This window comes from Mauremys mutica, chromosome 10 (assembly GCF_020497125.1).
Source record: "Mauremys mutica isolate MM-2020 ecotype Southern chromosome 10, ASM2049712v1, whole genome shotgun sequence".
NCBI lineage: Eukaryota > Metazoa > Chordata > Testudines > Geoemydidae > Mauremys > Mauremys mutica.
The window spans coordinates 39,481,711-39,498,785 of NC_059081.1; the positions used below are offsets into that span (position 1 = coordinate 39,481,711).

The window sequence follows — 17,075 nt, forward strand, 5'->3', positions numbered from 1 at the left end:
TTTGGGGATAATTACTTCATCCTTGTGTTGTATTTTACCTGGTATTACTGATATGTACTCCAACCTTAATATCTTATTAACATAGTTCTCTCTCACACTGGGATTTTCCTACCATTTCCTTTCTTTTTTCTTTTTTTTTTGGGGGGGGGGGATGTAAGCGGGAGGGTGGGATATATTTTAAAATCTGTATATGCTTCTTAGTAGGGGCTGCTCTTAGTATCAGGTCACATCTCTGATTTTACTAGTTATTTTAGATTTTAAGGTCTGTTATAGGCTTCCAGATACATAAAATGTTATCTATAATTCTACAATCTGATTACTACTGCCTCCTTTTACCAAAGCAATTCCAACCAGTAGAGGAAGAGACTATTTGGGAGTCTCTCTCTCCAAGAGAACATCATCATCCCCAGTAGCATCTTCCTTACCTTCCTAGTAAGTTTAGAGGCAACTTCCTGTTCAGGATTTGTAAGTGAGGGTGCAGAATGCTATCCATAGTATCATCAATTAAGAGTGGTGCAGAGCATTGACAGAAGAGTCTTTGTAGTGCAACTGTGCTCATTCTACTAAGAGAATTAAGTGGTCTGAAAAAAGCCTTTTGATGTACACTGTTTTCATTTAAGTGTTTTTTTTAAAAACACAACAGTCCAGTCACTAGTGGTTAAACTGACAAAAAGTATGTTCTGAATTTAGTTTGAAAAGCAAGTAGTTTTCAGATTATACAGTGTATAGTAGTTAATAAATACACTATTTTTGGTAGGGCTGTCAATTAATTGTAGTTAATGCATACAATTAATGCAAAACAAATTATATTAAAAATAGTTGAGATTAATTGCAGTTTTAATTGAACTGTTAAACAATAATAGAATTCCAATTTAAATTTATTATAAATATTTTTGAATGCTTTTCTACATTTTCAAATATGTTGATATCAATTACAAATACAAAATACAAAGTGTACAGTGCTCATTTAATATTATTTTGATTACAAATATTTGCACTAAAAAAAGATGGACAAAAGAAATAATATTTTTCATTACACCTCATACTGTCCTACCAAGTCACCATTCAGTCCTACTTCTTGTTCAGCCAACCACTAAGACAAACAAGTTAGTTGACTTTTATGGGAGATAACACTTCCCGCTTCTTATTTATAATGTTGCCTGAAAGCGAATATAGGGATTTGAATGGCAGTGTTGTAGCGGGTGTTGCAAGGTATTTACGTGCCAGAAAAGCTAAACATTCCTATGCCCCTTCATGCTTTGGCTTGTAGGTTCTAAAGTTTTACATTTTGAGTGCAGTTATGTAGAAAAAATAAAAATCTACCTTTGTAAGTTGCACTTTCACAATAATGTGATTGCACTACAGTACTTGTATGAGATCAACTGAAAAAAGTTATTTTTTACAGTGCAAATATTTGTAATAAAAATTATAATATAAAGTGAGCACTGTACACTGTATTCTGTGTTGTAATTGATAAACATTTGAAAAATGTAGAAAACATCCAAAAATATTTATAATAAATTTAAATTGGCATTCTATTATTGTTTAACAGTTCAATTAAAACTGCAATTAATCACAACTGTTTTTTAATCTTGTGACTAATTGCGATTTTTAAAAATCATTTTACAGCCCTAATTAGTTGCATCATAGCTGTGTCCAGTGGCCCTAATCAGATCAATGTTCCTTTGTGCTGGGTTCTGTAGAAAGATTTGACTCCATACATTTTAATAGTTGATTAATGATCTGGAGGATGGCATGGACTGCACCCTCAGGAAGTTTGCAGATGACACTAAACTGGGAGGAGTGGTAGATACGCTGGAGGGTAGGGATAGGATACAGAGGGACCTAGACAAATTAGAGGATTGGGCCAAAAGAAATCTGATGAGGTTCAACATGGACGAGTGCAGAGTCCTGCACTTAGGACGGAAGAATCCCATGCACTGCTACAGACTAGGGACCGAATGGCTGGGCAGCAGTTCTGCAGAAAAGGACCTCGGGGTTACAGTGGACGAGAAGCTGGATATGAGTTGACAGTGTGCCCTTGTTGCCAAGACGACTAGTAGCATTTTGGGCTGTATAAGTAGGGGCATTGCCAGCAGATCAAGGGATGTGATCATTTCCCTCTATTCGACATTGGTGAGGCCTCATCTGGAGTAGCGTGTCCAGTTTTGGGCCCCACACTACAAGAAGGATGTGGAAAAATTGGAAAGACTCCAGCAGAGAGCAACAAAAATGATTAGGGGGCTGGAGCACGTGACTTATGAGGAGAGGCTGAGGGAACTGGGATTGTTTAGTCTGCAGAAGAGAAGAATGGGGTGGGGGATTTGATAGCTGCTTTCAACTACCTGAAAGGGGGTTCCAAAGAGGATGGATCTAGACTGTTCTCAGTGGTTCCAGATGACAGAACAAGGAGTAATGGTCTCAAGTTGCAGTGGGGGAGGTTTAGGTTGGATATTAGGAAAAACTTTTTCACTAGGAGGGTGGTAAAGCACTGGAATGGGTTACCCAGGGAGGTGGTGGAATCTCCTTCCTTAGGAGTTTTTAGGGTCAGGCTTGACAAAGTCCTGGCTGGGATGATTTAGTTGGGGATTGGTCTTGCTTTGAGCAGGGGGTTGGACTAGATGATCTCCTGAGGTCCCTTCCGACCCTGATATTCTATGATTGCCTGCAAATGCTTAATGTGACTCTCAATATGTTCACAGGAAAGAGGAGGAAAATTCTAAGTAAACAATAAATTTCACTAAAAGTTTACACCTCATTAGGAGAACTATCCTTCCTGCATAAATGCTCAGGAAAAAAAAATTCTGCAAGAACTCTGGAGTGGTGTAAATGATCTCATTTCACATTTGTTCCATAAAGATTAAGGAATTTAGTAAGATGATAATATATAAATATATGACACTACAGTGTTTTTCATAGCAATACAGTATTGTTTGGTAATGTGTGGAATAGTTTTGTGCCTGGCTAGAAGCTTAGGAGGCAGTGCCAAAATATCTAAGTTACAGCAAACACTATTGAAGTTAATTATTATCTAAAAAAATTAGCTATGTGAATGGTATATACACACCACGGGCTCTACCACAGGAAAGGACTGTAAGTAAAGTAGTATTAGGAAGAACACTGAGTAACTTGTCAATCTCAAAGGGCAAACTACTGAACAGACAGTTGAAGCATTGGTAGGACAGTGTAGGAAAGTTTGTACTACTGATGCCCTTGCTATGCCTGAGAATACAATAAGTCTACAAAGTGACCACCTTTCACAAACATTAACTTCTCTTCAATTTAGAAAAATTGCTATTACATGGTAAATTGTAATTCTGTACATTAGTGAAATAAAATCCTAACGCTAGAGTAGTTATATACACTATCATTTATATCAGTTATATACACTGCTACATTTACAGATTTTCACACAAGAGAATAATCAGAAATAGTTCTTACCATACTTTCAGGAGTTTCTACATTCCACTATTTCTTTTAAACAGTATATTTTGATGAATTCTCCACAATGGCTGTAAAATTATTACCAATCTGTAATAAATATACACAACCAACTGCAACAATATTATTCCCCTGGAAAAGGTGTAATGGGAAATTGGTCTATTTTGTGTGTTACTTAAATGACAACATGCAAAACTGGATACTCAACTCAGCTACATCTCTATCTTAAATTTCACTTTCTTCTAAAATTAGGTTTATTTGTCCAAAACCTTACTATTTGTAATTCAGTTAATTCAATTTGATTACTAACTGCCTGAGTCAGTAGTTCCACTAAGCCAGAAGAAGAGACCACAAAGCTGATCTTGGTGGGACTGTTACAATATTTGGTATCCCACTGAGTGTGGATTTAGGGCCAGTCAGTACACAGGTAACCGTCAAAGAATCGGTGTCAACTTCCACCACTAGGGGCCTCTACAGCATAGGCTAATGACTAGCTAAAGACTGCTGTGCCCTCCAGGCAGAAAAAACTGTCTCCTAGGCCAAGAAAAGAGCCAAGAGCAACCATCAAGACTGAGGTATGAGAGAAGGGAATGGGAGGTGGAATCAGTTGGCAGTGGGACACAATCTATTGGAAAAGCTGAAAGTGATAATGAACAGGATGAAAAGGTATAGGGTGGAGGAGAATCAGTTGGGGGTCTGGAGGGGAAGAGATGAGAGATCCCCAGAGGCACAGAAAGTGAAGTCAAAACAGGTGAGAACAGGCTCAGCATCCTCTACCTGAGCATGCTTTAAGTGGGGCATGTGCTGGCACATCACAGCACTGGGCCTTCTGCCACCTATCAATAAAACTATTACTCCAGGGGGAAGGGTTACATAGACAGAACCTCACGTTTATCATGCCTCAAATGGTTCATGAAATGCTGAACTGCTGGACACTACTGGTACACAAACACTTCAGGCAAATTCTATCATTTCTTGTTTATAGAGAGTTTTGCAATATCATAAAGAGATATCAATTGTAAATCCCTTATAAATTATACATTAAAAATAACCTAATATTCACCAGGATTTACACACACTCACTCTAACAGAGGGCCTGGTGACCCCAAAGCCCTAGCTCATTTGGAGAAGCATCCCTGGGGGTGGGAGAGAAAGGGCGATATTATGGCTCCCACTACACAGATACAATAGATGGCTGGAGAAGAACAAAGATACACAAGTTCCACAAACGAAACAAACAAAAAAATATAATACGGCACAACATTCTTTAAACTAAAATGCCAACATGTTCCACTTTAGGGATTCTCAAACTTTTCATGGTAAGGACCAGATGTTAACATGAGAGACAGAAGACAGACACAGAGAGAGCTATCTTGCAATAAAACACTTCCCATCCTACTTATAAACTCACAGACCACTTCCCCTCCCACTTTTAAGTATGCAGACCCCTTAACAGAGTCCTGTGACAACTACTGCAATTCCTTACGTGAAAAACATCAGAACAGTTTTTAATATATTTTAACTGTATTTTCATGTAACTAGCAACTAGACAAGGAAAGCCAGCACTATGTTCTGAGCAAACTCCACACATTTATCAGAGGCTTCCCTATACTATAGTATAGAAAAAACTCTGTTCTATATGTTCCATATGGGCCTAGATCAAGTGGTATAAAGTAGAATGTGAAAGCCCACTGTAGAGGACTGACGACAAAAAATCAGTTGTAGGAATTAAAACTGAATTTTGTGTAAGTTTAATATTTGAATAGTTTATAGTCTCCGACAAGAAAAAATCCAAAGGGAACACAGGAATAAAGATAACAAAAGGGTAAATTAAAAATGGAATTTAGTGATTAGTATTGTTTGTGTATCTATTTTTAAATGTGTTTAGACAACAACCAGTATTTTATGGAAATTACATTCACTATAGCCAAATGAAAACTACTTAATGGGACATTATCAGAATTTTTAGTAAATTTCAGTTATTTCTTCCCAGGACCTCTGCTTCCACTAAGCCTAACAATACGCTTACCCAAATAGATCAGACTGTCAAGACGGAAACTTGATAGTAGTAATTTGAATTATGTAGTGTCATTTTTTATAGAATGTACGAAAAGCTTTTTTTTTTAAACTCACTAAATCATTAGTAGAATTACTCAGTAGCAGGGGCAGCTCTACGAATTCCGCCGCCCCAAGCAGGGCGACGCGCTGCTCGCGCTGCCAGGTGCTGGTCCTGCGCCTCCACGGGACCTTCCGCAGACGTGCCGCTGGTCCCGCACCTACGGTGGAGCTTCCGCAGGCATGCCTGCGGGAGGTCCACACGAGCCACGGGACCAGCGCACCCGCCGCAGTCATGCCTGCGGGAGGTCCAGTCGTCCCGCGGCTCCGTTGGACCTCCCGCAGGCATGACTGCGGAAGGTCCGCCGGACCCACCTGCCACCCTCCCGTTAAAATGCCGCCCCACGCGCACGCTTGGCGCGCTGGGGTCTGGAGCCGGCCCTGCTCAGTAGTAACTTTCAAAATAGCACTGTCAATGATTTAAGACAGCACTTCCCATCCCCACTCCCCAATTTAGCAATGTGGGAAGGGCTAGGTGGTCACAATTCCCTACACCTGTTTATAACCTCAAATTGAGAACCCCAGTTTAAGGTATTTAAAAGACATTGGGTGAATTTTTCAAAAGCACGTAGGAGCTTAGCACCCATTTTCAAAATAAACACTTGAAAAAGTTTACCCATTTTCAAGTTTTACTTTCTGTACTTGAAAGTTTAAGTAAAATTTATTTTATTTTTCCTTCTGGCATATATAGTTTCCTCTGCTCTGCTATCTCAGCCCTTTATGAATGCTGAAGTCAACAGGCACCATTTTATTTTCCTTCCTTTTCTTCTACATAAAATTAGGTGGCCCTCAAAAATATGCACAGTTTAAGAAACTGTTAATTTGTGCACAACCAGCTGAAGGAACACAAAACAAAATACATTGTTTCTGAGCAGGACCTATTTAATTCCTTGGCAAAATACAAAGTAAAGTTAGAATTTGGAGGATAAGTCTCACCACATGCTTATTTTATACGAATTCAAATGTTGGCTCTCAATTACTTACAGAATATTGTAATCATTTCTCTTACTATCTGAAAACACTTAAAGTATTAGTTTTCAAGATCCTAAATACTTAGAACTTGGACCCTGAATGAGTAAAACCATATCAAACCCAAATGTTCAAAATATAGCTTATTTGTGTACGTTTACCTTGCTTCTGTTTTTCTCTTGACCCTGTTCGAATACAGTGGTCTGGCCACTCTGAGAAAAGGTTAGGCTGCTACTGGAAACCTGAGGCTCTTTGTGACTGTCCCCAAACCAAGAGAAAGGTATGCAAGTAGGAACAGGAGAGTCTGAATCTGATGCAGATTGATTGTTGCCAGAGTCTTCCAATAACTCTCGGGAGCCTCTGAAATAAATGGAATGATAATTGTCTTGCAATAACCTGCTATATTGTCTTTAATAACTGTCTAAATGGCATATTAATCAAAAATGTATGTATCTTAGAGGGTTAATATAAAAATAATTGCTGAGTTATTTAACAGCTTTAAAAACATTCAAGATGGCTTAACACTTTCAAACCAGTATCCTGGGACTACTGAGAATTACTCCCGAAGTGGCTTTTCTTGCTACAATACAATATATTTTTTGCTTGCAAGCAGAATAATTACTCATATTATGAAACGAATTCTAACATGTAAAACGATTTTCCTTATTTCATAAGCATAGAAGCCCATCTTCCCATCAATGTACTGATTTATGCAATATTTAATTGCGCTTATACGAACATGTACTTGAGCCTTAAGAATACACAGTAATGGTAGTTAATTATTTTTAAGAATGCAATATATATTTATAAAAAATACCGGCTATCCAGAGAGCTCCTTGGATTTTCCTTCTCTTGTTTCTTGCCTTTACCACCAGATTTCCGTAAACCTCTGAAGTAAAATAAATAAATAAGCTTTTTAAAAATATAATTACTACAATTTAATGCTTTATATGAAAAGGAGTTAAATATTTGTTATGCATTAATACAAATTTAATTCATAACACATTCATAAAAGTCATTTAAAATACTACACACAGTGGAGCCCAATTTTGCAGAATATCTTTCATGTGATTTAAGGTGCATTACTACATACAGGCAAAGACTTACAAGAAGGAAGGAAAAGATTTAATGAATCACCTACAGGATTGTATATGCTAAAGAAATAGATACAAGGTCCCAGCCCCAAGCAGTTTACTATCTAATGGATAAAAATACCAGTACTAATACGTTTACCATTGGGGGATAGAGGAGGTCAACAAAGAGAAAACCAGTTAAAGGGAAAAAATGTGTTGGACTCAGGGCCTATGTACTCCATTTCACAATGGTACCAAATTCCATGTGAGCAACCCCTACGTTCCACAGCACCATTTACTCTATTTCCATATATTTAATGACCCAAACTTTAAAATGCCACTTGATGTGAAATTTGTTGCTTACTTTCAAGGATGGGGGTGGGGGTTTTCTTTTGCTATGCTCTCCAGTCAGTCTGACTGCATCTTCAGTTTCCTGCTATGCTGGATAGGTGGCTTGGCTGCGTTGCCCTCCAAAGTACCAGGGAAAGGGGGACGCTTATAGCTGGCCTTGTCAGCGGTTTTCCCCATCTCCCCAAATCTCAGCTGATGCACCATCCTCCCAGCAAGCCAACACCTTAATCTATACTTATGATTCTCCCCCGATCCTCTCTTCCCAGCCTTAAACTGGACTGCAGATTTGACTCCCTGGTAACCCTGCTGCCTGCCTCTGTGGAACAGTGTAGTGAGCGTGCATTATAATCTAATCCCATCCACGTGAAGAAAGGTAGGGCAAAATAGGCATCTGCAAAAGAGGTAGAACCAAGCAGAGAAACAGAAAATATTGGGCTCCTGGCTCCAGCAAAAAGGTTACATTTTGAACATGGTAAGATACGAAAATAAACAATTAAAACACTCAACCAAGCATAACTCTGCTCTGTAGTGTTGCCATGCAACAATCTTATGGTTCAGGCATTTTAGTGTTTAGTCTAATTTTAGATTAAATTTATTTTTTTAAAAACCATTTGCTAACATCATATCATGGGGGTAATAAAGTAAATGGAAGCAATGGCCATATTTGCTAAGGGCAGTCCATGGCTTCAGTTCCATTAATAATAATCATAATAAAATTAGAGAGACAAGGTGAGTGAGGTAAAATCTTTTAATGGACCAACTTCTGTTGGTGAAAGAGACAAGCTTTCAAGCTCTTCTTCAGTTATACTGCTACAACACCACTGCAAACAATAAGATGGCAGCTGTTTTGAAAGAAGGCAATTCTTTGAGGAATTCTCTGACAAACCACTCTCCAGCCTCTGCTTAAAGGCAAAAAGTGATCACTAATCCTAAAAAATATTTGAAATGTTTGAAGAGGATGCATTATTCAGATACTAAGATCATTCAGGAGAAAAAGTGTCTGCATTAAGGGGTTAATTTTCTTAATTGATTTATTTTAAAAAGTGAATTTAACTGAAATTAATGGATTTACTTTAAATTCTCAGAAAATTAATTTTTTACTCAGAGTAAATGCTGTAATTTTGGGGAGGGCATATTATATTATTTTTCTTACATAACAAAGAGGATAAGTCCCTGTTTTAAATGCAAAACATATAATTTTGTGCGTACGTATTATGGAGCTGCAGCTGGCACCTCCATAATACATATAACACAATTATGTTATAAGTACACTGTCCCACAAACTCTATGCATGTGTTTACACATTTTGTTTTGGTAATTCTACCATGCCAAGCACCAGAGTGAAAGTGGACAAGGACCAAGTGGGTATTAATATACGCTATTGGAGCTGGAATTACCGCAGCTGCTGGCACCAGACTTGCTCTCCAATAAATCCTTTAATGAGGATCCAAAGTGTACTCATTCCAATTACAAGGCCTCGTAGTAGACTGCTAGCTAAAGGAATTTAGGAATTTGGAGACAGTATCTTGGGGGCAAGGGAGGAGCGGGAGAAAGAGTATCACAAATGCACAGGAAAAGTATGTTTCACGATATTTTCTATTTAAAGAAGATGATAACTTAGCATAAGTAATATTTAAAGCTACTTATTCCTCCACCAACTCATAAGTCTCTTACCCAAAATCTGGAAATCTCCTTTTGGCCTTTCCTGATGATGCAACATCGTTTGTTTCTCCTGTCTTGTCTTCATTTCTCTTGTCATCTATGTGAAAAAAGAAAAATAAATATTCTGTAAACTTACTAAAGCAATCTGTAAGCTTTGAGTGTATTGTTAAGATGCATGCCCTTCCCAACCACAACAAAATTTAAAAAGGAACTCAAAAGTATAAGTTCACAGTAATTAATTCACATCCACTGTACAGCTACAGAAGTGAAAAAACTAGTGTTAACTGCAGGAAGGGGATAGATCTTTCAACTTCCCATTTAAAAAAAAATGCAATTATTGATGTAAAATCCTTAAATTCCTGCCACCTTGTTTTGATACAAGAATGTCTTAAAAATTACATTTTGTAATGTATTCTCTCAAAAAAATTGTTAATGGAAGCTTAAGTTTTATACCCACAGAGTCCAGGAAAATCCAAAGTTAAGGTTGCCTCACCATTCCTTCAGTCTGTATTCCATTTTCTCAAGCTATACTCATCTGTGCCATTTCCTTAGATATTTTCAATCAGATGTAGTTTTAATAATCATAAAGACAAGGCTGTAAGCACCCAAATTGTTGGGTAAATATTAACCCTTTAGGTTAGCCATAAAGAAAGGAGATATTTTACACCATAATTTTACTGAATTAGCATATAGATATACCGACAAGAGATTTTCCTTCTGTTTTCCTTTCATTCCGATTCTGCTATACTGCCATTTGTCAGTAACATTGTTTTTGGTAAGTAGCATATTTTAGTTCCTCCATATGATAAACTCTGTCATCTTAAATTTGTTTTACTCAAGTGTTACTTTAAAGGGGATACAAAGAGAAAATTGCTTCAGAATGGCTTCTCCTCCTCCCAAGATATATGCTTCCAATTCACATTATCTGTCACACACCTAAGCTAATACACACACAGAGAAAATAAGCTGTACTAGGTATTAAAAGCTGCAAATAGCATAATAAAGCTGTTTGGAAAATATTTTAATTGAAAGTGAGCACACTAGCGAAAGCACTGGTATGGGGGTGTGATTCAATATCATTCATGAACTAATGACAAGGAGATGGGTATTTTGTTGGGTGAATGTTGCCTGAATTTAAGATACTATTGCTTTTATATTAGAATAGATTAAAAAAAAATCAATAATTTAAAAATAGATTTTAAAAAAATTAAATAAAATTTTACTTTTTTAAACTAAACATTATAAATTTGAAATTGATAATATATTAAAATTATTTAAATTAAATACAAAAATAATATTGGGTAGTACATATCTGCTGCATATATGTTAATGAAAGTCAAACCACTAAACTGATAGAAGTCACTGGCTAAGTACCTGGAACCAGAGTCTGCTGAAGTGCTAAACCAGTTTTTGATAGCAGTAGTATCTTTTGCAGGTGCACAGAGTATTTTCTTCATGTCAGTTTATTCAACTAACTCAGTTCAACACCTAGTTCATAAAAGCTAGGTGTGAAGATGAGACCTACTAGTTCTAAAATCTTGAAGGACTCAGTGACCAGAAATAATCAGCTCAATTCACTAAGTACAGATAATAATTCCTGTGTTTGATCAGTTTTTAAATGCAAAACATGTTTTGATAAACTTCTCTTTTGCTTCCCAGAACACTGAAAGCACTTATTTAATAAAAAAATGTTGTTCTTGTTCATTTTTAATTGAATTTTCACCCAACTAGAACTTGACACAAATCACAAGTAAAAAAAAATGTTGTAATTAAGAAATGCTGTCAACATTTTCTAGTATAAAATTTAATTTTACATTTTAATGTCAAATTTATGAGTCTGAATAAATGTAAATGTAACTATATAATTGCTTAAATAAATGTGTATATAGTGACTCCTCCTGCTTAGCAAAAAGATGCACCAAATGTAGTATAAAGACCATATTTAATCCACTGAAATCAACATGTTTTAATGGTTACCATGCAATGACACTCAACCTTTCTTTAGGAAAATAGCTAAAAAGTATAAATTCAAATCATGATTAAAATAATGGTTTAAATCGAGGTTTCCTGATTGCTGATTTAAATCGTGATTAAAATCAGCGACTCAAATTGCTTTAATATAAAACAGTCGACTGATTTTAAAAGTTTGTAAGGAAATTCACTTAACCTTAGCATTTTTTTTTTAAATGTAGGAAATATTTAGGTTTAATTTGTATTTGTAAAGCTTGAATAAGGGTAACCCTCTAAGTCAGAGCCTCAAAAAAGTTGTTTTGCCATTGATTTAACTAACTAGTACATTGGAACTGCCACACTAAAACAAATCAGTGGTCCATTCAGTCCAGTACCTTGCCTATGACAGTAGCTAGTACCAGATGCTAAAAGAGAAGGTGCTGACAACTACAACCATGGTATAACCAGCTCATATGGGAAGTTTTGTCATAAAATCTTATCAGTTGTTGGCTTATGCCTTGAACTATAAGGGTTTACACTCCCTCTAAAAAATGTTTAAAGTCTAGCTAATGAAACTGTGGATATTCCCATTTCCCCAATAACCATTTGATTTTTTTTTTAAATCCCCTAAACTCCTCACCTCAGTGACAACTTATAGCAATAAGTTCCTCAGGTTCATTATGGATTGTAAAAAAGGTATTTTCTTTTATCAATTTCAAATTGTCTGCCTTTCAGTTTCATTGACTGACCCTTTGTTCTTATGCCATGTAATAGGTTCATAGGAGTGCTCTATTTATTTTCCCTATGCTATTAATGGTTTTGCAAAGTTCTATCATGGTCTTCTCTAAAATAAAGAGCCCCAGTGTCTCCTCACATGGAAGTTTTTCCATGCCTGTAATCATTTGTCACCTTTCTCTAAGTCCCTTTTAATTCTGCAATATCTTTTCTGATATGAAATGAGCAGAACTAAACACAGTAGTCCAGTGAGCCTTCACAACTGACTTATACTGAAAATATTAAATGCCATTATAAGTCTACTCAATTCTTCAAGTACCCTAAAATTTTGTTAGCTTTTTTGATCACCGTGCATTGAGTAGAGATTTTCATTGGGCTGGATGTCCACAATGACATACAGGTATTTCTCCTAAGCAGTTACAGTTAAATTTAGAACCCACTGAGGTGTATGAATAGTGGTAATTATTCTTTCCAATGTTTATAACCTTACATTTGTCAATGGTGAATTTTATTTGCCATCATGCTCTCCATTCAGATAGCATTATCAGTCCTCTCAAATTCCTCAGTCTTCCTCTTGTCTTGACTAACCTAAGTAACTGTATCACCTGCAAAATTTGCTACTTCACTGTTCACATGCTTTTCCAAATTTTGCACAGGATCACTAAAAATAAATAAATAAAAATAAAAATAAAAAGAGAAAAAGCAATGGCAATCCTAGTGGTTCCTCATGCACGAAGATCACCAGGTTTATTGGATCTTGGTACTGTTAGATAAGGCCTTTTCTATATCCAATACATAACCCCTGTTCAGAAGCTCTATGTCAAATGTCTTGGAAGCAGACAGCAAAAATCTTAGAGATGGTTTGTGATGGTTTGCTTCCCCTCTGAATGCCACCAGATGTGCTGCGATACCACTGAGTCAGCCTATTCTGCCAGCCAGCGTCCCCTTTGCCTCGTCTTGCTGGGCTAGGCTCTCAAGCCTCTTCCAGCCAAGCACACAGGCAGGGCCACGCCCAGCTGCACAGGAGAGACAGAGATCCTCTCTGGAAGGATTCAGCCTTAGCGGCTTGCACCAACACTCTGGTGCCCACTCCCTTTAAGGGGTACAAAACCAAGGGTTTTATGAAATTCGCCTCCTCCCTCAACATGGAGGAAGATGTACACAATTTCTTGCCATGGCAGTTAGAAATTACATAAACTGAGTTATATTATAAACAAGAAATAAGTTTATTAACTAAAAAAGGTGAATTTTAAGTGGTAAAAGCGGTAACAAACAAAACAAAGCAGATTACTGAGCAAATAAACGAAAGTACACAAGCTAAGCTCAATATACTTAAGAAACAGGTTACAAAATGTAATTTCTTACCCTAAATGTTATTTTAGGCAGGTTGCAAACTTTCTGTGGTTCAGAGTTCCAGTTATATTTCATTTCAGACTGGACCCATCTCAGTCTGGACTCCCCTGCACCTTCCCCTCAGGTGGCTTTAGCAGTCTTTCTTCTTGGTCAGACAAGCCACAGAGAAGAGGATTCCCGTTTGCCTTCCTCTCCACCCTTAAATAAGATTTACACAAGGCAGGAATCCTTTGTTTCCCAAACTTCACCCCGCCCTTACCTTCCACTGGAAAGTTACAAGAAGTCCCAGGTAATGACAAGATCACCTAACATAGTAGTGTCACAGTTATGTCCCTAGATGCCTCCCAGGAGGGAAAGAGATTAGTATCTTCATGGTTTTGTTTTTCCTTCCTGATGGCTCATTAAATTTGATGGCCTGTCGTCTGGTGGGTGTCTTCCCATCCAGTTGTAATTGTTACGTAGTCCATATTTCTAACTTTAGATACAAAAATGATACATGCATACAAACTGGATAATCACATGATCACATCCTGGAATACTCAAAGAGCTGACTGAGGAGATATCTGAGCCATTAGCAATTATCTTTGAAAAGTCATGGAAGATAGGAGACATCCCAGAAGAATGGAAAAGGGCAAATATAGTACCAAAAAGGGTAATAAGGACAACCTGGGGAATTACAGACCAGTCAGCTTCAACTTCTGTACCCGGAAAGATAATGGAGCAATTAACTAAGCAATCAATTTATAAACACCTAGAAGATAATAAGGTGATAAGTAACAGTCAGCATGGATTTGTGAAGAACAAATTGCGTCAAACCAACCTGATAGCTTTCTTTGACAGGGTAACAAGTCTTGTGGACGGGAGGAAGCGGTAGATGTGGTATATCTTGACTTTAGTAAGGCTTTTGATACGGCCTCACATGACTTTTTCATAAACAAACTAGGGAAATAAGACCTAGATGGAAACTATAAGGAGGGTGCATAACTGGTTGGAAAATCGTTCCCAGAGAGTAGTTATCAGGGGTTCAAAGTCATGCTGGAAAGGGCATAATGAGTGGGGTCCCGTAGGGATCAGTTCTGGCTCCGGTTCTGTTCAATATCTTCATCAATGATTTAGATAATGGCATACAGAGTACACTTATAAAGTTTGCCGATGATACCAACCCGGGAGGACTTGCAAGTGCTTTGAAAGATAGGATTAAAATTCATAATGATCTGGACAAACTGGAGAAATTCAATAAGGACAAATGCAAAGTACTCCACTTAGGAAGGAACAATCAGTTACACACATACAAAATGGGAAATGACTGTCTAGGAAGGTGTACTGCAGAAAGGGATCTGGGGGGGATCATAGTGGATCACAAGCTAAATATGAGTCAACAGTGTAACACTGTTGCAAAAAAAAAAAGCAAACATCATTCTGGGATGTATTAGCAGGAGTATTGTAAGCAAGATACAAGAAGTAATTCTTCCACTCTACTCCGCGCTGATTAGGCCTCAACTGAGTATTACGTCCAGTTCTGAGAGCCACATTTCAAAACAGATGTGGACAGATCGGGGAAAGTCCAGAGAAGAGCAACAAAAATGACAAAATATCTAGAAAACATGACCTATGAGGGAAGATTGAAAAAAATTGGGTTTGTTTAGTCTGGAGAAGAGAAGACTGAGAGGGACATAACAGTTTTCAAGTACATAAAAGACTGTTACAAGGAGGAGGGAGAAAAATTGTTGTTGTTAACCTCTGAGGATAGGACAAGAAGCAATGGGCTTAAATTGTAGCAAGGGCGGTTTAGGTTGGACATTAGGAAAAACTTCCTAACTCCTCAGAGTGGTTAAGCACTGGAATAAGTTGCCTAGGGAGGTCGTGGAATCTCCATCATTGGGGATTTTTAAGAGCAGGTTGGACAAACACCTGTCAGGGATGGTCTAGATAATACTTAGTCCTGCCTTGAGTGCAGGTGACTGGAGTAGATGACCTCTCAATGTCCCTTCCAGTTCTATGATTCAGTAAATCATAGCCTTTCCAATGATACCTTACAAGACCCATCTAGCATAAAGTAGATCTCAGTTATATCATATTCATATCATAAGCATATTTTCATAAAGAATATGGAGTGCAACATCACATGGTTAATTATCCAAATTGATAGTCCAGGAGGAAAGGTGGGGGAAGTCTAGTATGCAAGGAACTGAACCAGAATTCAATTTTTTAAACTGGAACAAAGACAGAAATATTGATTCCAAGAAGCTGAAAATTCCAGCAATTTTACAGTTTCTTCAGGATGGTGTATGCACAGTCCTGACATACAACTCAGAAGGGTCCAGCTTTTCACCCTAGGAAATGTCTTCAACTCAGACTGCCACTTTTCTTTGGCTTACCATCCCCCATGTTATCAAATTTAAGAGCAGTTCAATTGACAAAACCTCTGCATCAGCCCATCTTTTCCACTTGAGATCTCCCTACAATACTGTAAACCCTTATGTTTAGTTCCTCTGAACCTCTCAATTTATTGGATCCATTAATTTTAATAATTAAATGCGTTTCTTGTTGGCAACTACAACCGCTGGGTAGATATCTGAAACCACTGCATTCTCCATGGAAGAACTGTACCATATTTTCATGAGGCAAAGTAGCTCTTAGAACAGCTTCTGATTAAACTTCAAAATGAACACTCCACTCTGTATTTCCCAAGATATTGTACTGCTTTCATTTTGTTCTAATACAGCCCAACAGGAAAAAAAGCATGGTACAAGCCGGATGAAACACTCTCTCTAAGCAATGAATATAAGAAACTATGTCCCTATTCCTTTACTACTACTCAAAGCATGAAGGAAAGCAGTCATTAAAAACTCCTGTAAGGAAGAGGATATATTATATTGCTGAAACATGTGTCTATCCCATTTCCTGAGAGGATCAGGGCCCATATAAGAAGGTTAATGAAAATCTCTTGCAAAAAAAAGCATTGACTTCAGTGGATACGATATGGTAAGCAACAACTTGATTTTCAAATCACATTCACTAGATGTTACAAAATGGATCTTCAAGCATCGACGGGAGGGTGTTCCAGTCAACAGTCCCTAAGTAGATATTTCAAAGGCTTCAATCAGGGCTATCTGTCCTTACCTCTTCCCCCCTAATTTATTTTCCACTACTCACGACTTGTCTATCAGGGAGGAACAGTGGAAAAATTATCAAGAATGGAAAAACTACTTATCTGCTAATTTCCTTTATTCTAGTAATCTCTCTGCCAATTTGGCCCACTCAGTGGAAGGCAAAATATGTGTTTTTCATTAAAATATTACGCTTTTATGGCAGTGCGTAATTTTTTTTTTTTAATAAATGTGTTAAAATAGAAAGTTTTTATTAAGTAATGTGTTTTATGATTTGGAATAGCTTCTGGAAGGCAGACAGAACCAATATCACCTG

At 37.3% G+C, this 17,075-nt stretch overlaps 1 protein-coding gene across 3 annotated transcripts in view; it reads right to left on the bottom strand.

The window, feature by feature from the left end:
• The window catches only part of LOC123378674 (neurabin-1-like), a 75,446-nt gene that overhangs the window by 21,846 nt on the left and 36,525 nt on the right, over positions 1 to 17,075 (bottom strand). For all 3 annotated transcript variants that reach the window (XM_045032749.1, XM_045032750.1, XR_006582703.1), the window contains exons 13-15: positions 9,624 to 9,708; positions 7,343 to 7,414; positions 6,687 to 6,885 (exon numbers count right to left, since the gene is read on the bottom strand). In XM_045032749.1, the coding sequence (XP_044888684.1) occupies positions 6,687 to 6,885; positions 7,343 to 7,414; positions 9,624 to 9,708 (356 nt within the window). The remainder of the gene's footprint in view (positions 1 to 6,686; positions 6,886 to 7,342; positions 7,415 to 9,623; positions 9,709 to 17,075) is intronic.